The sequence below is a fragment of the Ciconia boyciana genome, chromosome 1, assembly GCF_034638445.1.
Source record: "Ciconia boyciana chromosome 1, ASM3463844v1, whole genome shotgun sequence".
NCBI lineage: Eukaryota > Metazoa > Chordata > Aves > Ciconiiformes > Ciconiidae > Ciconia > Ciconia boyciana.
The window spans coordinates 173,932,034-173,953,431 of record NC_132934.1 but is presented as its reverse complement, the minus strand read 5'-3'; the positions used below and the strand labels follow the sequence as shown (position 1 = coordinate 173,953,431).

At 38.4% G+C, this 21,398-nt stretch overlaps 1 protein-coding gene across 12 annotated transcripts in view; it reads left to right on the top strand.

Moving 5' to 3' along the window:
- The window catches only part of LMO7 (LIM domain 7), a 136,223-nt gene that overhangs the window by 99,643 nt on the left and 15,182 nt on the right, over nt 1–21,398 (top strand). For 7 of the 12 annotated variants that reach the window (XM_072850051.1, XM_072850048.1, XM_072850052.1 and 4 more), the window contains 12 exons: nt 364–481; nt 1,660–1,802; nt 3,110–3,551; nt 4,383–4,703; nt 7,667–7,781; nt 13,181–13,342; nt 14,721–14,905; nt 15,569–15,629; nt 16,674–16,730; nt 18,879–18,904; nt 19,218–19,322; nt 21,152–21,244. In XM_072850051.1, the coding sequence (XP_072706152.1) occupies nt 364–481; nt 1,660–1,802; nt 3,110–3,551; nt 4,383–4,703; nt 7,667–7,781; nt 13,181–13,342; nt 14,721–14,905; nt 15,569–15,629; nt 16,674–16,730; nt 18,879–18,904; nt 19,218–19,322; nt 21,152–21,244 (1,828 nt within the window). The remainder of the gene's footprint in view (nt 1–363; nt 482–1,659; nt 1,803–3,109; nt 3,552–4,382; nt 4,704–7,666; nt 7,782–13,180; nt 13,343–14,720; nt 14,906–15,568; nt 15,630–16,673; nt 16,731–18,878; nt 18,905–19,217; nt 19,323–21,151; nt 21,245–21,398) is intronic. The other 5 variants (XM_072850054.1, XM_072850047.1, XM_072850055.1 and 2 more) reach the window with 3 other exon arrangements.

Below are 21,398 nucleotides of genomic sequence, written 5' to 3'. Positions count from 1 at the left end.
GGAGGGGGGACACCTTTTAGGTCAAAGAAAGGAGCAAGGTCAATAAAGAGAGTAACAAGTTTAAACAGAAGTAGCAGTTGCGTACAAGGAGCTCAATGTGAATGATCAGCATGGAGCTGCTACGGAGCTGGTTATTTCCTTAACCTGGTTTTATTTGCTCAAATGTGCCAACACTCAAGTCAGTAGTTGCATTAGAGCATGTCCCAGCCTTGCTCGTTCAGCTGCCTGTGTGTTTCCTGCTGTATTCGAAGTAACACTCAAGAGCACTCAGTTTTACTAATATAAATATCTCTCTCTCTCTCGTTTTACTTGCATAAATGATGGCTAAGATGTGATAAAGCCGACTACTCTTTTTCTTTCTAGGAGTAAATCTTTGAATGACGTCAGCGCAGAGGAGCTGCAGTCATTGCGCAAAATCCGTTACGAAGAGCTACAAAGGATAAAAGAACAGTTACAAGAACAGGATCTAAAGTGGCAAGAAGTAAGTACTCCTTTTCACCCCTCCTCACATGTCCTGCTGAAGGGCTGGGTGCTGCATACCTTCAGTGTCCCTAGAAAACAGGCTTTGGCATGTGTGCAGCAATTTAAGGGGCTGTCTTCTAAAACAATCCATCTCACGCAGCTACTGGTGGTTTTGGAGATGTCTGTTTAATGCAGAACTGAAATTATTTTAAATATCATCATAAGTATCTGATTAGTGCTTCAGGATAAGACTTGTATGTATTTTAATAAAGCATTCAGGCTTGATTTCTGTGGACATAAAGAGAAGTTAGGGCACAGTTTCATGTGTTATCTGAAATTTGTGAATATTTTTTTTGTGAAATGATTGGAATGTCTGAGTATTTGATCCTTTGGGAGAAAGGAGGGAAATAATATTTCCTTGTGCAAATTCTTGAGGCTCCTATCCCCTAATAATTCTGTCAAATCCAGCTTGTAAACTGATGTGGTACCTTTGCACAGCATCATAAGGGTATCTAAAGACTTTTTCTTTTTTACTAAAATCTCTGCTTAACAATGATTACCAACAAGAAGCTGAAGTTAAGAACAGAGCACCAAGCAAGAAGTTCATGGTTGTTTGTTTAATGCATCTCAGCCATCTCAGTTCTAATATTCAGTACTTCTCTTAACTCAGCTTTGGTATTTCATGGAGAATATTGCCAGTTCACATTGTGGTTTTACAGAAATGAAGAAAACATAGAAGGATATGTTTTCAATTTAGAATTTAAGGCATGTTTATTCTCAAGCTAATGTATCAGTCTAACATAGTAGTGATTTGGAAAAAAAAAAATGTCCCAAACTCCAAAGCCTACAACAAAGAAATACAGATGACATTTGCATTAGTTTTCAACTACGGATCATTGAGCGAAGTGTTCTAGAATAAAATTGAAAATGTTAAGGGGGGGGGGAAAGGGCAAAACATGTACTTTTCCACCTGTAGTCCAGTAATTACAATTGTCAACTTTAACAGGCAGTGAGCCTGTAACCCTAACTTAAATATGAGAACCCCTTTATCATTTAGGGGGAAGGTGCATGAAAATATGGCCACAATGCAGACACGCAAATAAAATCAGGGCAGTAGGTAGCATGTGATAGGATGCCTCTGTAGATTTATGAGGTCTTGAGAAAATCTGATTGTATACGTTCATGTTATTCTTATAGGATCTAGCAAAATGGAAGAATCGTAGAAAGAGCTTCACTTCCGAATTGCAAAAGAAAAAGGAAGAGAGAGAAGAAATAGAAAGGAGAGCGTCTGAGGTGTCTGAAAGGAGTACCAAGTCACTGAAAGAAATGCAGCAGGAGAGGTAATGACCCTAATGGGAGTATTATGTTGAAGAACTTAAATGAGAGCATTTTTATTCCCTTGAATTCTTGAGCAGCTTTTACTGGCAAGTTGCAATTGATTCTGTAGAGATCTCAACAATTTTAGTTGCAAATTATAGTGTAGAAATCTAGGCAATTGAAGGGGGGAATATGGTCCGCTAATGCATTGTTTTCACAGAATGTTAAACAGTTTTGCTCTATAAATGTTGTTTTACTCTGCTATCCATAAATAAATTTATTGAGAAGTCAGTATTTGCATCCACTTTAAAGAGGTTAAAACAATAGTGGTGAACTGGATAATTGCGTTTTTTATTCTTGGATCAGCTTAACTATTTCTCTTCTACCACTGCATTTGCTATTCTTTTAGCCACTGTGGATAAATACAGCCAGAATTTTAATGTATATCACAGAGCTGTAAACTTTTACTTGGTTTCCACTCTATCCTTGATTGTTCCTCCGGGTATTTACAGAACAAGATTCTCTCCGAAGAATAAAAAGTGTAAACTGAGTAGCACAGTACCATTTCTACTGGTGACAGTCTTTTTTTTTTTTTTTTCTCTTTTTTAAATGCATGTATGACTGAGATGAAGGGAATATGCACATGGCATGTATTCATAAAAGAGATTTAAATAAGTCTTAAAACAGAATGTTTTGAGTTTCTGTATTTTTTTAACTTATTTGCGAGGACAAAAAGTAGTCCCTTGAATAAAAATATGGATGCTAATTGTATTGAGTATCCAATATCATCAGAATCTTAAAAATGATGTGGTAAAGAGTATCTCTGTGGTGGTTGTTCCTTTATGACAAAGGAATGAATAGCAGAAAAAAAAATAATCTGAACTTCAGGACACCATCTTATTTTGTTATCTAAAGTTCAGTGTAGCATTTTCATAGAGCAGAGACATCAACATAGCTATGCAGTTCAGGCAGTGTTATGGGACTACCTTCTTCCCATTCTTTCCTGAATAAAATCTGGATTTCTGAGGATATGTAACTTGAATAGCTATATCATTTTCTTGGCAAAGAGATTTCTGTCATGGTGGCAACCTGGTAATGTGACAGTAGTATGCCTGAGTGTTATGGGAGTGTTGAAGTGGGGAGAAGGGGGAAGAAAGTAGATTTAATAACATTAAAATACTAATATATTTGAATGACGCCATTCATTTTCAGTTACTGGAGATGTGTTTCACAGTTTATGCTCTGCCTTGAATATTCAGTAGTCGAAAGACTTAGGGGCCCGCCTGTTTGTCAGGTCACTTTGTTTTTTTAACGTGCTCTGTCCCCATAGGGAGGACAGAGATCAAGACTCCTACGGGCAGCGAAAACATGAACGCAGATGGACGTATTCAATGAATGACGATGTGTTTAGTGAAGAAAAAGCACCTTCCACACAGTCAGCAGCAAAAGATTACCTTTTGGAAGAAGATACCTCCTACAGCACTAAGGACAGCAAAAGTGCGTATGCCGCACAACCACGCAAGGAGAACCTGATGGAGAGCTCGGCCGCTCATGAAGCTCCCGCTCCGCCAAAGAGCCTGGCAGAGGAGCAGAGCTCGGCTCTTTTGTCTACCCGCTACTCGGTGAATGCTCAAACTGGGTCAGCTCAGGTTTCAGCTTCTCTCCCAAGAAGTTACCAGAAAACTGATACCTCTAGGTTAACATCTGTGGTTACACCAAGACCTTTTGGTGTCCCCTCAAGAAGAGTCTCATCACTTCCACAGTCGCTCACGGTAAAATTCCACTTCATTCCCGAAGTTTGTAAATGTTGGGGTCTTGGATAGCTGGGGGAACAGTAGAACAGTTGTTTAAAAAACAACAAATTTGTTGTTTTTTAAAAAATCGTGTGCTGTTTGATGAAGTCTGTGTTAATAGAGCAGGCAATTCTGTCATGTATTTAGGTGTTTACTCGTGTTTCTGTACTTAAAGGCACTCCTAGAAATAAGGCTGATAAATATATTTGGTAGAATAATCTTTTTATTACTTGTAGTAAGTCTCCTTAGTGTTCCTTATCAAAAAACCTGCCTTTGTCAGATGTAATTGTCTGAAGCTAAGTTAACATGATTATGTGTTAAAGACAAATTTTTCAGGTGATATAAGTTTCCTCTGCTCTGCGGACTTTGAAATTAAAATTTTATGCTAGCCTAAAATTTGCCTCCTCAGTAAAGCACTGAAACACAGAAATTGTCGTGTGTCGTCGTCCGTCCGTCGTCGTGTCCCGTCGTCCCCCGTCCCCCCCCCCCCCCCCGCGATTACTATGTTGATTTTCATAGCTTTCTCTTAAATCCCTCTTTGTCTCAATTTAAAAAATGGTAAGAATGCAAATCATTCTAAGCAGATTATTTTAACAAGTTTATATTAAAAAGTCTGGACTACTTATTCTGCAAGCACTTCAAGAGAAAAAAAAATGTTGCTCTTCTTTAAAGTGGGTAATTAGTAATGGGCACAGTAAGCAGAATTTGCATGAAAGAGAGGGTCTTTTGTTAAATATTTAGCATGCTGAAAGATTAGGGTTGTGGGGTTTTTTTAAGCACATATTTACCAAACTGTCATTTTTGTCCTAGATGGATGATACCCAGAAATACAATGGAGAAGTAGAAAAAGCTAAAAGAACTCAAACTTTGTTCACTAGCAGTTCGTTTTCACAACCAGACTCTGCCCACCCTCTCTCCGCTAGTGCATTCGGAAGCAGAGGTGAGGAGGAGGAAAAAGAAGGTGTTCAGTCAACACCTCCTCCTAGTTTGGCGTTACCTGTAAAATCCCAAGACCAAGACGCTGGAAGCAGTATTCTTAACCCAGAGTATTGCTCTCCTCCTGATTCTCTTTCACTTGCATCTTCTGCAGAAAATGTGAGTCTGCCACAGCCTGAGGATTCAAAATCCCTGGTGAGTGTGGAAATAATGTGATTACTTAGTGTAACTGAATGCTACAGCAGAGTAAAAGAAAAAATAAATAAAATTACATCTAATGCAAGTATTTTTTGGTAGTAAGAAAACAGCTCAGAGAACTACTATTTCCTTTGATTTAATTCAGGGGAAAGAAAATACTTGGAAAGAAAATAACTGGTTCTTTTGCTGGATTTTTCCCCTACTCCTTATATGTCCTGTGCTTAATTTTATTTCTCATTCTAATTCAAAATAGTTATTCTAAATATCGTTCGATGCTTGCAAAGTATTTGGTTTTCTCCAAATTAGCACATTTTGCGCAGCATCAGGTATGTCAGTTAGATGAATGATCTGAGCTGCTGTAGCATTCGTTTGCACTTTTAAACTGGTGGTGGAAAATAAAGATCAGCTTTTCAAAGGCCAGCCTTAAACATTAATATCATACTATCCTTTTTTCCATCTGTTGTGGCTTGAGCCCCCCTTTTTTTTAAAATAGGTATTTACTTGAAATTAATCTAATTAATGTTCACATTAATGACTTTTAAAGCAAATCACCATCTCTCTGTGTATATGCTTATCCAGGAGTTGCGTCTTTCAGTGTTTTTTTGAGTATGTATCTTCAAGTGCTGTTTCCTCCAACTGATCACATGTTTCACATGTGAAAAATGACCAGGAATAGCTTTAATTGTCGATACCTTTCTGTAATATCTAATGATGTCGTTCATACCCCTTGACAGATTAGAGATTAATTCTTTGCATTCCTGATACTGCTGTAAAAGTTAATTGTGCCAGTTGCTGGGGTGAGGATCATAAAACCTTGGATGCTGATTTATGAAATCACTTCCCACACCAGCTTTTTATAAATTCAGTCACTTTGAACCATTCCTCTTCCTAATCACTTGTGGAAAAGGAATACATTTCAGTTTAATACTTCCAATACCCCTTGGCCATTGCAATGAAATTATCATAATTTTTTGAAACTATGATTGTTGTATAAGGAAAGAAATCACGATCTTTTTTTTTTCTGTGTTGTAGCAAACACAGGCAGAGGAATTGCTGTTCTAATAAGTGAAAACATAGATTAGATATGGGTTCCTTGTATCCCTTTAAGTGAGCCAAACGAGAACAAAATGTACTAGGTCCATATTTTTTTTTCCTGTTGTTACTCACAAGATTATAAATTGTCCTTCCTGCAAATGAGTAATGCGTTTTTTTTAAATAAAAAGTTAAAAAAAATTTAAAAAGCTTGTGTTGTGCCTCAAACAAGCTATAGCTTAAGGAATGCAAGTTCCATTTGGCATGTTTGTAAATCATTGCCAGAGTTGAGAGACTGATATAGTTCAGTGGTCATCAGGGCAATAACACCAAGTTTGTGAAGTACTAAGTGTTTTGGAGATGACCTGTCCAAATGATGAAGTTCTGTGGACAAAGTCACATTACTCCTCTGACAAGAGGGAGTTTTGAAGAAGAGCTTGGTTGGGATGGTGGAAATAAAAATAACAACAACAGTAATTTCCAGGAACACACTCAAATTCAAAAGCTTTATATGTGCTCTAGCCCAGTGTGCTAACCTGTCTATTAGTAGATTCACTTTTAATGTACTGTTACTCACCTAAGGATTTGGGTTATATGGGAGCATTTGCAAGCTAGTAGCTGTGTTCTGAAGAAAGGACTTAATTTCTTCTCTGGGCTATAATGCGGAGTGTTTTGCCAGGAACATTCCTGTAACACGAGGCGAAACCTCAGGGTGTTGCCTTGCAATGTTGCTGTCTTCTGCACCCAGCGCTTGGGTACTGCTGAAGCCTTCTCTGGCTGTGTCCTGCCCGGAGGCTCTGGCTAGCTACATCGGCTTGTGCAGTGCTCCCTGCAGCTGCCTGTTGCACCCTACCAACACAGGAGCTTTGGGGAATTGGCTTACATACCTAAACTTCTAAATATTTTAAGTTAAGGAAAATGAATCCCACCCTTCAGGAAAGCTGGTTCAATAGGCAACTAAACTGTAGGTGTACATTTAATACACCAAATTTAGTACACATGTGGGGGTCTCCTCCATGCACGCGTTGCTGGAATATATTTGTTTTAACAGTGTTTGACAGCAAATGTCTATAACTTTTTTTTTTTCCTTTTATAACGATGGCAGTTCCATGATAATGAAGTGAATAGCATGCATTTGGGTATTTTAATTGTTTTTTAATGAGTTCACATTAAAATGTTAATGTATGCAACACATGTTCATAATATGCTGTGGGATTGAAAGCAAGTGTTCCAAAATGTTTTCCCAATCAAATATTTCTGTAGTTTAAAATGGTAATGTTGGGGTTTGATTCTGATTTTGAAAGCATCTTGAAAGTCCACTAGAATGGAAGATCTGGATTCTAGCTAATGCTGGGATTAGTCTTATTATTTAAGGCCTCCATTACAAAATCCATAGCAAGCTAGTAGTATTTAATACAAAATTAAAAAGATGATTGTTCACCCAAGTAAACCTAGTTGCAGCATTGTGCCTAAAGGAAACTGATGATGCCTACTGTAGGATGTGCAAGAAAAAAATAAGATTAATTACTGTATCTGGCTTTTTCACATCTCTGTTTGACTGATGCTCTCTCAGGAGGCAGTGCGTTCCACCAATTCACAAGACTGTCCACGAAGATCCATTTAGGAGTTTAGTTTCCTCAAATTTCTTACATTTTGTAGCATTGTGTTACAAAACGTTTAAAATCAGAGAAATGCACAGCTAAATATGTGTGTAGAGAAAATATAAATGTAAACTGAAAACATACCTGTTTGAGTAAAAAACAAATGAGTTAGTTAACTGACTTCAATACTGTTTCCTTTGTCTATGATGCTAATAATAGATGATTAAAGTGTGCATTGTGAGCAGCCTCACTTATTTAGAGGATAAACTTTCCCTCATTTAAATTCCTGCGATACCAGATACTGTAGTGTCATGTTTTATTTTTCAGGAACAGTACAGTGAAATGAGAATCAGTATAAACCAGAGACCTGGCCACAGACACAGCTTTGGGTTTACAACAAACTGGAGTTCTTCAGGGGCCTTTGTACAGACAGTTGAAGAAGGTAAATGTGTATTAACTGCACAAATTTTTGTTCTTATGTTTGGTTTGCAGGGGCTTCTAAATTAAGGCATTTGCTGTTAAGAATGCTGCAAATATTTTAAAAAATCAGATGCAGAACTGAAAAATCAATATTTAGTTTGCTAATGTATTTCTCTGAGTCCTCATCTCTTGAAATGCGTTGAATTCAGAAATACCAAAAATGCATTTTCCTAATCAAGGAGATTCTATAAGCCCTGAAAAGGCATAAATGTGATTACTCAAACACTCACCAAGCCCCTTACAGAACAGTAGTAAGGGGCACATACAGACTTCTAATATCCACATTGTTCCTTTCAGCTAAGTTTAAAAGATTTCTCTTCGTATGGTTTGTAAACACATGCAGAGGAAACTTAGGAATTAGTATTTTTATTTCAATTTTCCCTTTCTTAGTAATTTTGAATTTTGGAGGCAGTTAATATTTTTAAGCAGTTGCAACTTCTAAATTGATTTCCAGTGCAGTGTTTTTCAGAATTGTTAATACTGAGGAAAAGCACACATTTTTGTCTTGAAATGAAACATACATAAAGTTTATTTCTAAGCTTGAGTAGTCTTCTGCAGAGAACAACCTCAGTTTTCTTTATTTAAAAAAAATGCAACAAAACACAGCAAAAAACCCCAAGCAAATCACATGTAATGCTTGTTTTCTGAACAGTGATCCTGAAATACAATTTTCCATTTGCTTTCCGTGCTGCTAGGCTTCTGGTGTAATTTTGTTACTTGGAGGCAGAGGACTGTCTCTTTGCTCTGCCAGCTGTAAATGAGAAACCTGAGGGTAGTGAATATTCCTGCTGGTCATTCACAAAGGTCCACGTGGGCTCTATCCCCAACTCTGTAGGCAAGGAGAAGATGAAGGCTTTGTGGCTGTTATCTTGGTTATGCTTTACTACTATTCTTGCAGGGAAGGGTGCAAAGTATAAAGATTGAATGCAGAATGGACTGTATCTTGGTATTCTTGTTTACAGCATGTGTTTGACATCTTTTTTTTCAACAACTGACTCATGTTGTATCCTTATTCAAAAGCTGTAACTTCCTTTAAAGTAAAAAAGGACGAAAGAGATGGACAGCCTGTTGAAAGAGTAAGATGTGCTTTCAGTTTGGCACTTCTGAATGTTGTGTTTCTTTCCTGTTCTTAAAGATAAGTCATAGGATAATTCAGGTTGGAAGGGACCTTGGAAGATCACCTAAAGCAAACCCCTGCTCAAAGAAGTGTCGAGACTGAATTCAGACCAGGTTGCCTAGGACCTTACCCAGGTGGATATGAGGCCCTCCAAGGATGGAAACTGCACAGCCTCTCTGGGAATTGCATAATTATCCTCTCAGAGAAAATGATCCCCATGTATCCAGTCAGACTGACGTTTGTCTCCGTTTATGACTGCTGTGCTGTGTTCTCCTGCCATGAATTTCAATAAAGAGCAGGCTTTCCCTTCACAGTGAGCTCCTGATAGGTATTGGGGGGACTGCTGTTAGGTCTCCCTGCAGCCTCTCTTCTCCAGACCGAACAAGCCCATACCCCTCAGCCTCTCCTCACAGGGCCAGTGCTCCAGCTCTGACCATCCCAGTGGCCTCCTAGGAAACTTGCCCCAGTTTATTGATGTGTCTCTTACAGTGAGGCACCAAAACTGGATACAGTATTGTTGATGGGGCATAAAAAGTACTGAGTGAATGGGATAGTCACTTCCCTCGATCTGCTGGTCATGCTAGTGTTCATATAGCCCCACCACTGCCAGGGCCCCCTCAGCCCTGCTCTCCAGCCCATCAGCCCCCAGCCTGTACCATCACTGGGATTAGTCCCTCCCAGGAGCAGGACTCTGCATTTGCACTTGTTGAATGTCAGGTTCGTGCTCTAAGTGGCAGCCCTGCCCTCCAGGATATCAACCACCCTCTCCCTTTTGGTGTGGTTTGCAAACTTGAGGGCATGTTTCACCTTGTCCTCCTCCTGGTTACTGGTGAACATGTTAGCAAGGACACGTCCCAGGATACATCCCTAGGGAGCTCCATTTGTAACCAGCCTCCCGGCTGAGTATGAACCATTAACTGCTACCCATAGAGCCTGACAGCCCAGCCAGATTTTCACCCATCTGGTCGATCTGCCTGGTAGACAATACCATCCCAACTTTGATACCAGGATACTGTGGAAGATTACATCAAAAGCCTTATTAAAGACAAGGTGGATGGTATCCTCCACTTTCCCTTCATCCACAGATCTAGTAATTTCATCATTGAAGACAACCAGGTTGATCAAGCATGATTTAGGCTTGGCAAATCCATACTAACTGTTCCCGTCACCTTTTTCTCTTTTGTGACACCAGAAATAGCTTCCAGGAAGACTTTCTCTGATTGTCTTGACATACTTGTCATCCTAACTAGCTATATGATTTTCTTCAGGTGATAACCTGCACTTATCTTTTTACTACTTATAAATGACTCTGTATTCTACATATGCTTTTCCTTCAAAACATTGTTAAGAAAACTACTTGGCAAACAAAATTAACTTCTTATAAGTGTTCTCAAAAAGCTTAATAAGAGTTAAGCTTGTAACACGTGTTTCAGTGAGACACATTTACTACATATAAAAGAAGATAGTGCTCATTTTTTACAGGAATTTTCAACTTTTACACTAAAAATTAGGTAAACAGAAAGCCTTCAAGTCATTAATCTAGGCATTGTTCTGCCAGCTTCCCCAATGACATATAATCATTATTGTTTCAGTCCTTTCCATTTCACCCACCCTATTTGCAATCATTTTTTGAGATGGTGTTGACGTAGGAATGCACGTCTGTGATCAAACACTTGCAGGCATGTAGGACAAAGTAAATTTGATCCACTTGCTTCAAGTTTTAATTTTTTTGTATGACTCTCAGCTAGTATTTATCTGTTGTAATAACAACAGATGGGGATAGGTTAGAGAGAACTAAATACGCATGAAAAATGAGTGAATTTGATTGGTTTTGTTTTCATTGGGGGGTAGTAAGAAAGAAAAATCTTTTACCTTCAGGGAAATTTATGAAAATCAATAATACCTGTTTTACGTAATGTAAACTAATTCCTCTGTATAGAGAGGTTATATAGGTATAAAGAAATTATCAGTAAACACTATAGTCTTGGAGAAACTGGACAGAGAAAGGCAACTGGCACCATACAACTTTTGGCACCTGAATTGCCAGCTAGTCTCTGTAGACTTCTCTGGAGGTGAATCAGAGCAGAAGCCCAACACAGGCGCCCTGGTTTGCACTCTTGAGAAGCCCTTTTATTCACAGACTATAGAGGCAGTAGAGGAAGAGCAGCTGGCAAAGTTACGTGCCAAAAATTGAGCGTGTAAGCTGTCCTGGCTGTGTTAGGTCTACACGTGCAATCTAGAGACTTCTGCTATACATTCAAATCTGTATGGTCTGGGTCTGTTTTTCTGCTGATATCATAGGAGGAACTATGCAATCTTAAATTTCTTTCCTTCCTTTTCTAAAACCTGAATTGTTAACCCACTTTTTCCCTCAGGTGCTTACCGTAACTGAGCTGAGGTACTGTTCTTGCCTCTGAACTGGGTCTCATCCTAATCAAATTATCTGAGTAAAATTAACACCACCTTTTTTTGGTTCCTCGGGCTCATTCTGTCACAACACGGAACAGGGAAATTATCAGTTCTGATGTCTTTCCTTGAGATAAAGCATTCCCTGTACCATCAGCATAAAGTTCAGTCTACAGGTAGTCAAACTATATGGTACTAAAGATCTTAGATTTTGAAATCAGACACAATTCCAAATGTTATATGACGTTGTTGAAAATAGTAACTTCAGTGGTAATATCTTCAATAGTATCCTTAACGGTACCTTCCATTAATAGATTTGAAAATCCATTAATTCTTTAACATCTTCCTGGCTCTAAGGAGATGCACATTTTTTCCAGTTTATCACCCATGTTTTCTTCCTCCAAAGGAAAACCCTACCTTTTATTCTATAATATTGCTTAAAAGTAATTGGTGTGTTTTGAAAATTTTACTGATAACTGCTAATGGAGTTTTTAGTCCATACTTTAAGAAGAATACAGAAAAATAGAATATGGAGCTATGCTCTTCTAACATAGCAGTTAGTGTTGTTTTTTAGTGAACTACGATGGATCGCTGTTTGTTGCAGTATTAGGAAACATAACATTTATTCATTTCTTAACTTCCTTGGGTGCCAGGAATATTAAAAGCTTATTTGAATCCTTAGTGGATGATCCAGACTTCTAGCAGCATTTTACTAGTGAGTCAGAAGAAGGTCAGGGTGAAGCATAGGGTGTCTAAATTCTTCTGTCATGCCTGTCCACATTTGTTTCTGATAATGTAATATAGCATTGTTCTTGGTATACTTTAAACATGATGTGTGGATTTCACTACTTACTTTGGAAAACGCTTCCATTGTGTAATTCAAATTTGTTTTATTTTATTAACGTGAGGATTTATGTGCAATCTTTAACTATGTTTTCACTTAGCTTTTCCATTTTATATTCTGCTAAGGGAATAATTGTTAATGGAAGAACCATTCAGGTGTAATTCATAAAATCTTACTTAGGCAAGTCTGAGTTTCTCAGCTCATCCATTTCCTGAATTAAATAGAAAAAATGTTTATTAACTGGTCCTGTACGCTCTCTGTCCTTAGGCTAGTGAGATCACTTGCCAATGTTTAGTAGTAGATGAAAAAGAGCATAAAGTGCAGCCTGTCTTGCAAAGTAGAATTCAAAGTCCAAGCTGCAATAAAATTTGCTCTTAATTGACAAAATAAGTAGAATCCAGAGAAGTCTAATGGGACAGCACCCAGTAATATCTTGAGTCCAATTACAAGTCAATTCAGAGCTAAGAAACTATTTTAGCAAAGCAATAAAGCAGTGTGTTCTTGTCAGTAGAGCCCAGCAAATGTAAATAAGAATATGAGAAAGCCAGATTCTACTGGTATTACCAAAGTGGAGGCTGTTTTTTTTTGGCAAATAACAGGATTACCCAAACATTGGCTGAATTTCAGCTAATTGTTGGCTACAGACACTGCGGTGCTGCCTCTCTCTCAGTATCGCAGATTATAAAGGTGAGTTAGCAAAGGCAAGAGTGGGCCCAGAGGTTGTTTACTGAATAGGCTAGCCAGAATGTGAACACTTGCAAGTCCAAAAGACTGACGTTCTTTGTCATTTTCCTAAGTTTCAAACTGAAACACTACTTTGATATTAACTAAGCTTATTGACCTTATATTACAGTGTAGTAGATTTTTCGAAGACTTTCTGAATATCCACCAATAAGCATTTCTTAGAATGACAGGTGTGTCCCCCTTCCCACAACTGTGGTGAAAAATATTTGTGAATGGAGACATAATTTTATTTTTCTTCTGTTTTCTGCAGGTAGCCCTGCAGCACTTTGTCAGCTGCATGTAGATGATGAGATCATTGCTATCAACGGCACAAAGGTTTCACGTATGGACTATAGTCAGTGGGAGGAAGCCATCGACAGAGCACTAGAAACTGGAAACCTGGTCATGGATGTCAGACGATATGGAAAGAATGGTGAGTTGTTTTGTCGGGCAGATACAGTATGCTCTGTAAGGCAAATAAGCTTTGTCTCTGCTGTACCTGACAGCTGAGAGTCCTTATTTCCCTTATAGTAGTAATATGTATCTAAGCTAAGTAGTTTACTAGCGTGTCTGTTGCATTTTAACACAACTTTGCTTTTTTTAACTACATGTGCATTAGAAATGTCTTGACAAGCAAATCTACAAAGCATTGAACTACTGACCTCTCTCTTGTACTCTGGCCTGTTTCTGAGAGGATGCACAGGTAAAAAAGTGTGCAACCACCACACAAGGGAATATAACATTTTCTTTCCTGCCATACCACAAAAACGAAGAGGGGCTGGTTTCTAGAGGATAGTAGTTTTTAGAGCCTGTCTCCCTCAATCAGCAGCTCCCTTTCTTCAGGGAAGGAGGATCTTGTGTTCCTTTCTTCAGGGAGTGTTTCAGGTGGCATATGAGCTTGTGGGTGATGTAGCACCTCTGTGCTATGACTTTGGCCATTGACCCAAATATGGCGATGCTGTAATCTCTCCAGAACAGTACTACCTGTTTGGGCTAGTGAGGGTTTCCATCCTGGCTGAAGGCCTTGTAGCATCTCTAGACTTGCCGTGGGTTTAATCAGGATACCTTTTCAAAGTCCCAAAAGAATTTTTCCAGAGTTGGAAGTGTGACCAATGACTTTTTTCACAGTATAAATACAAAACATTCTTTTAGTGGGAAGCTAGGTAGAATAAGTTACCAGCAAGTGGGGGAAAAATAGCGAGGTGAGGAAGAGACAAGAAACAAATCACAACTTCTACAGGGCCTAGTACAAATGAAGAGTGAGATTAGTGGAGAACATCTCATTGAATAAATTTTAGGTAGTGGGAGGTGAGAAATGGTGGAGTCTGAGAGAAGATTATCATTTGTCGTTGCCTCATCAGTTTTGCTAGTTTAGTTTAGACTGCCTTTTTTGCCCTCTGTGCTTCCTGACGAGCACGGACATGAAAATGATGCTTCCTGGATAGTGTATGAGCCAAATTGTACCTTGTGTGAGTAAAGTTGGAAGAATTTTCTTGATCCTTTCTAATGCTAATGAAATAATAGTTTCCAATGAATACTAATTGCTCTGTAATGTTGAGCTGTAGTAGTCCATATTAGCAAAATATCTGGTAAACTTTTACCTGGCTTATGACTAACACTTGCATTTTTGGGGAAGGCGGTCTGCTCATAAAAGCCCTTTTTCCTGTCTTCACAAATTCCACCTGATTTGTCTCTCTCCCTCTTCTGTTATGTGCTTTTTTGTGTTATTTTAATGTGTTTTCATTAACTTTTGTTCTGTTCTTTGACATTACTGTCTACATTAATTTCTTGATCCTCCACATACCAAAAAGACTGGGGCAAAGACCAGCCTTCCCTGCCACGTGTAAGGCATAAAATCCTCAATCTCACCAGTATGGCTACCAACATTATAGGTACATCTGAAAATAAATGGATTGATGCAACTTCTGGAGAACACGTTTCAAATGTTTCCACCATATCAACAAAAAGAGATTTCTCCAGCAGCCTTCGAAGTTCTGTGAGTATGGTTTTGAAAGGTCATGGGATTTGGGGGGAGGAAGAAAGTAAAAATGTAACTCCTTAATAGGGGGAGGATGGCAAAAAGACCTTGGAAATCTTACCTTTACTTGTGTTGCTTAAGGAACATATAGGATGCTACAAATATGGAGATGTAGCTATGTACTTGTTAAGGTAAATAAGGTGTTTTAGAGACTTGCTACTGTCCATTCATGAGTGGACACTGCTAAGTGATAAGTATTAAAATATTTGCAGGCTATGGTATAGAGTGTTTTTTCTTTAGAAAAGACTTCTACCTCCATTATTAGTGTAAATGAAAGTTGCAGCCCCAAAGAACAAGGGTATACGTGCTTTCAAATTACTTGCAAATAAGTCCCTGCCTGCCAAGGAGCTGAAATAGCAAGATCTCAGCTTCTGGCATTTTCTTGCAAACTAATAGTTCTTATTTTAGCCACCAATTCACAGCTAGTTATTGATCCTCTCAAATGCCTGCAGTCGTTTTATCACATAATACACTCTGGAAGTTTTAGATAGTTTTGTACCTTTCTGTGGAAAGTGTTCTGAAGTGTTTCATGGTATACAATTCCTGTCAGGGGAGACATGTAATTGAATAAATTTCTACAAATCCAATGAACATAAGCCCTTTATTTTGTATTTTTTTCAGGATACAGAAACAAAGTTGATAAATGGAATGCAAGGAAATCTTAGCTCTAGTGAACAAAGAGGTAAACTACCATTGCTTTTCATCCGCTATTTGTGTGGGTTTGGAAGAAGCACAGACTCTAAACCTGTAATCATTGCAAGCTTTATACAGTGGGCGAAGCAAGACCTTAATGAACTGAAAGCCAGACAGGTATCACAGAGATCTAGTTGCATCCAAACTGGGTGTAGTTTGCTTCCACGACGTGCTACGCAGTTGGAAAACTGACAACAAAGCAGTGACAAACCCCCGTCTTGGCATTAGTAGCTGTAAATTCACTGTGTGGTGGGGGTGAAAAAAAAGGAGAAGGCACACAATTTATTGTAATTGCCACTGCATGGTGTGGAGACTGAGTCAGTATGAGTATCAGTTTATTTCACTGCCCAGGAAGAGTGTAAAGAGTATTCAATTTTTATTTTTTCCTATTTCAGTTGTGAGGTTTTGGGGGTAGTGGTTGTTTTACTATTATTATTTTACTTTTATTCCTGGAAAAAGATGTTGATGGTTCTGGTATGAATAATAATTACTTATGATGCTATGAACAGTTATAGCCTTACTTGATGACAGTGAGAGAAACCAGGTACGTAGACTTCCTAATGGAATAGTAATCCTTAAATGGGAACTTTGTATTTCATTTTATCTTGAATGTGCATGGCGATGTATAAAAGAGTTCCCGCAAGAGATCATTTGCCCTCTAGAGATGCCTTTCTGATGACCCTAAATGGCGATTAGGCTCCTCAATCCACTTTGGCATCTCAGTTGAGGTGGCTTAAATTAGACAGGGAGAATCTAGGCCAAGTTTGATGCATGTACGGTTGTTATAGTTGGACATTGTTAGTGATAAAATGAAATACTAATCAGTATATGATGTAACCTACTAAAAACTGTGTTTGTTACTATGAAAGATTACATTTCCTTTGTGTTTCAGGGGCTTCTTATTTTTCTGAAGTGATGTTGCTGTAGATTGGAGGGCTAACAAATCTTTGTTATCCAGTGGTGACAGTCATTTTTTTTTTTAAAAAAAAAGCACCTCATTGACTTTTTTGTATTCTTTGTATTTTTCAAATAGCATCTGAACCTATTTCTTTGAAAAACTTAAAAAGACGGTCACAATTTTTTGAACAAGGTAAATCAAAGAGCTAACATTTCATGTACTTCCATGAAATTGTTCCTGCTGCACACTCTTCCTAACAAGTCTGGTGCTGGGTACTATACCTCTTCAGAATTGTTTGTTGCAGTTACAACGAAGCAACATAATTAATTTCCCTTCTTTCCCCAGGGTCATCAGGTTATTCTTACAATTCATGGGTCTACCTTTGTGGTAATGGGTCTTTGTGTGTTCTCTTATATCTATAGCTGTTTAAATCTCTCCTATGTTGTTCATACTTTTTTTTTTCACTGTGTAGGAGTAAGAAGGATAGCACTCTGTTCAGGTTTGCTACTACCTACAAAACAAGAATAACATTGAATATTCCAGCAGAGGCTTAGCGCAGATCTCAGAGCTGTTGATAAAATGCTTAACTCTGGATTTGAGTTTATCTTGAGTTGCAGCTCTGTGCTTTCATCTAAATTGGTGGAAAAAGGCAGCTGCTGTCTTTCTACTACGTGGTGCTGTCGCAAGATCCCAAGACCACCAATATAAATTTTGAATTGAATACGCTAGCTTTTAAAGGCAAAAAATGAGGCACTCAGTTTTGGTTTTGTAGGTTGCTTTTTGGTGTTTTGCATGTCACAACTCACGTACTTGCACTAATGTTGTATGTCTAATGCTGTCTTCAGACTATGTATGCCTTGCTGTTTTGCTGTAGCCTGAAAGAGTGAAATTCTGGCCCACTGGAAGTTGAGTGTGAATTTTGCCAATTATTTTAGTGGAGCCAGGACTTTGCCTTCAGTGGTGATGGCTTCTGTTTTTTCCAGAAGTGATATGTGAAGTGCCACAGCATAAATCTGTGTTTGTGGTTCTGTTTGCTTTTAAATACTTCTGCTGCATTGTATCTGCAATATGATGGTATTTTGTTGGTGGTTGGTTTTCTGTTTGGGTTTTGGTTTGGTTGTTGTTTTTTGTTTTTTTTAAAAGGCCGGCTATGAAGTTTTGCTTTTATTTTAATACATTTTATAGCAATATTGAAGTATTTCACTTGTGCTTGAGGGGGAGGAGAAGGGCGTATTTCTAGAGTGTATGTTCAGTACAGTTTCATTCATTTTAAACTTTTGACACTTTAGCTTTACAATGATACGAAAGATTCTTCTTTCTAAACCTGTACAGGCCAGCATAAGCTTACAGGGGTGAGAGAAGAGGGGAGCAAAGATAGGTGCTGCCGATGCCTCCCTTTAGCATCTCCTGGCGCAACTGGAGGAGATCAAGTCTGTTCGTCCTATTGTCACTGTGGCTGTTGCGATCTGATAATGAAGACAAAATTGTGCATATATAGACTGGACATTAGGCTGTGATTCATTAGATGTCTTTTGTATCCTAAATTTGACCTTTTCTCCACTTCATGTGGTCATACTTCAGAAAACTGTTGCAACTTGTTGCTTTTATGCCTTTTTTTTTTTAACTGAAATTTGGACAGCTAAGTAACAAGTACACTAGCAACAAACAAAATCGTGATGATGCTTGGGAAAGGATTATACTTAAATTTGTGCTTCTCCACATTTTCTTGACTTTTAATATATTAGCATAATACACATCTCTCTAATAATCATCGTGGCACAAGTTAAGACCAAGCATGATAGCCTCAAATAGCATAAGGCTTGTGATGAATGGTGACAAGCTCACCAAATTCAAGTGTGCTTTTGGGAGTAGGAAAGGAGGACAGTTGGAAAGGGAAAAGACATGGTTTTGTGGTAGAGAAGTTGCCTGTGGATGTCTATTGCTCTTAATTCATGTCAAGGGCAGTAGGTGAGTAGCTGCTCTACCCTGAAGCGGCGTTCTGGTTATTGGTCATGCTAAACAGTTGGGTTTCAGAATAATAATAGGAGAGGCGTAGCAAAGAACCTCTGTATTGCCACAGTGGGAGGTGTACTGCTAATTCAAGCAATTGCTGATGGCACTTGTAAGCATGTAAAGCTTTTAAACAATTGCGCACAGTAGTTGAAAGCACCTAATGAATTCTGAACTCAAGTAAGTTCAGCAGGGCAAAATGCAAGCATGGCTTACTAAGGAAGCAAAAATTAGTCTGAAGCTCGGACTTTCCACGTTTACTCAAGTCTTGCAGTAGTGAGTATGTATGGTTCTAATGATTTCTTTTTTGTTGTTTTCCAAATCTCACAGGAGGCCCAGAGCCTGCAATGCCTGATGTAAGTACTATTTACAAACTACTAATTAGTTGTATAATCCTGGTCTTTTCAAGAAGCCCACTGCTTTCTAGTGCTTTTTATACTGCTTTAAAATTGTGATCAAATTTGAGACTACTGACTAAGATTTTTCTAACGTGTAACTGAACGGTTGCTTTCTGTCCCTTTGAAGAAAAGGCTAATTTAGGGTCCTTGTCACTATAAAGCTGTAGTGTTTGTAATGGCTTTTATTTCTCACTTTAAAAAAACATGTTTTAAAATGTAGTGTTGATTACCTCGAAGAAGATAATATTATTTCATTTCTGTGCTATATTAGCTCCCGGTCCCATCCATTAGTGCTCCTAGTCGTCGGGTTTGGGATCAAGAAGAAGAGCGAAAACGACAGGAAAAATGGCAAAAGGAGCAGGACCGTTTATTGCAGGTATAATTAATCTTCATAATCATAGGCTGGCAATCCCTTGGGTGGAGCAACTGTTAGGGAAGAAAAGTAACACGTGACTCCTGCAACTCTTCTTACTGATGGCCTAAGAGGACTTTCAGATACGTTTGCTGGGCTGCACAGTTACACACACTAGCAATTATTCAGCAAAAAGAGGACAATGCATTAGTGAGCTTCATGAAATCAAATCCAGACTGAGTATTCACTACAGCCAGAAGTGCTCAGTCATCACAAGGCTGGTTCTTACTGGCAACAGAATTTAAAGGAGAAGCAAAGACCTAAGGGGCAATAGTCTTCACTTTTGAATGAGTTTTATTTTTTCCCCCTTAAGAAAATTGTCTCTAGAATGAGTTTTACCTTCAATTAGCAATACTGCCTTACGTTCAGAGATGAAGAGAAGGCAGCCAGTGCCATGGTTAGATACCTGCTAGCATCCTGTCTTTTAGCAATCAGCTAATCAGTGGGAATCAACCTGGTTCCCAGGACCTCTGTGAGTCAGGAAGCTGAACCGACTAACGCAAAACCACCTCGATAACCAGTTGCTAGAGATGGAGGCAAGTGTTGCAGATGGAAGGGGCAATGTTTGTCAGCTTAGGGTAGCACAAAAAAACAAGCACACATCTTTGCAAAGACCTCAGCTCAGTGAAGCATAAGCCCGTTCAACCACATTCAAACAAGACACATCTCTGCAAATTAAATTAAAGTTCGTTATCTAAAGTCTGTTGGCTAGGAGAGGCATCAGTGAACATCATTTACTTGGCAAAAAACTTCTTAAGTTTGGCACATTCAGCAGAAAACTGTGATGTCAAAGTACAGCTTAGCAACTCTGTTGCTTTTTGGATGTCTTATCTTTTGTCATTTCTTTTAGCTTATAAACTCTGCAAGGCAAGAGCTGTGCCTTCTTAAACATATTTGTGGTCTCTGTTATGGTTTGGGTGCTCCATTTCATGCCTGAAGAGATGGCTTTAAAGAATGTAAACCTTAGGTCCCCTTTCTTGAGAGCAGTCTCAGCCCTCTGCCATAATTTTTCTTTGCTTTGCTTCTCCTTTTTTAGTCCTGAAGTAGTAAATTTGGCCAGAGTAATAATGTTCTTTCTCTTCCCCATGATCCCAGTAATGAATTTTCAAATAACAGAGAAAGGAAGCGAAGTCTTTTTTTTTGCTTATTTCCAACATCTTAGAAGGAGTACTTTTGACGTCATTACATATTTTGCTTTTCCCAAGACCTAAGTGGAGACTGACAAAACTACCAAAACATTTATTGTGTACCTTTAGTAATGCCTTAAGACATTACATTGGTTTCATACCAATTCCAGTCATAGGACAGATTCGGAGGTCCAGAAAATGGTTTTTGTTTAGATAAGCTTCCAAAAGACCAAGAGTTCTTGCTCAAACCAAATTACTGCCTCATATTTCACTTAATGATCACTTTATATTTACCGTATTAATGTGCCCAATTCCAAGCTAAATATAATCACTCCATGTTTCTAGAAATACCTTAGATAGCTGATTTTTATTCAAATGGGAACTAAACTGTAAGATGGGGAATATAACAGATGTGAGGTCGGTTGTTATGATACTTAGCATGTAATAAGCCTGGATTCTCAGAAATCAATTGCAGAACTCCTTTGGATTGTATTTGAGCCAGGATTTCATTCACTCGTGGCAGACCTAATGTCCTAGTGTAGCTCAAGCATGTTTTTACCATGCTGGTCTGTTAAAAAACACATTAAATACCAGTAGTACATTTTAATGCGAATAAAAAATACTATTTTTCTTATTTGCGTGTTTAACTTCAACCTAACCTAACAGGAGAAATACAAACGGGAACAAGAAAAACTGAGGGAAGAATGGCTACGAGCTAAGCAGGAAGCAGAAAAAGAGAGCTCCAAGTATTTTGATGAGGTAGGCTATGAATATGGCTTCACCTTTGACTGTTTAGTTTCATGATGGCTTTTTCCCCTAATAGTAGATGCATGCAAGCAGGCAAATAATTTATTTTGCTATGTCATTTATCTTTTCATTTTTGGAAAATAAATTGTTGGTAGAAAAAGGTTGC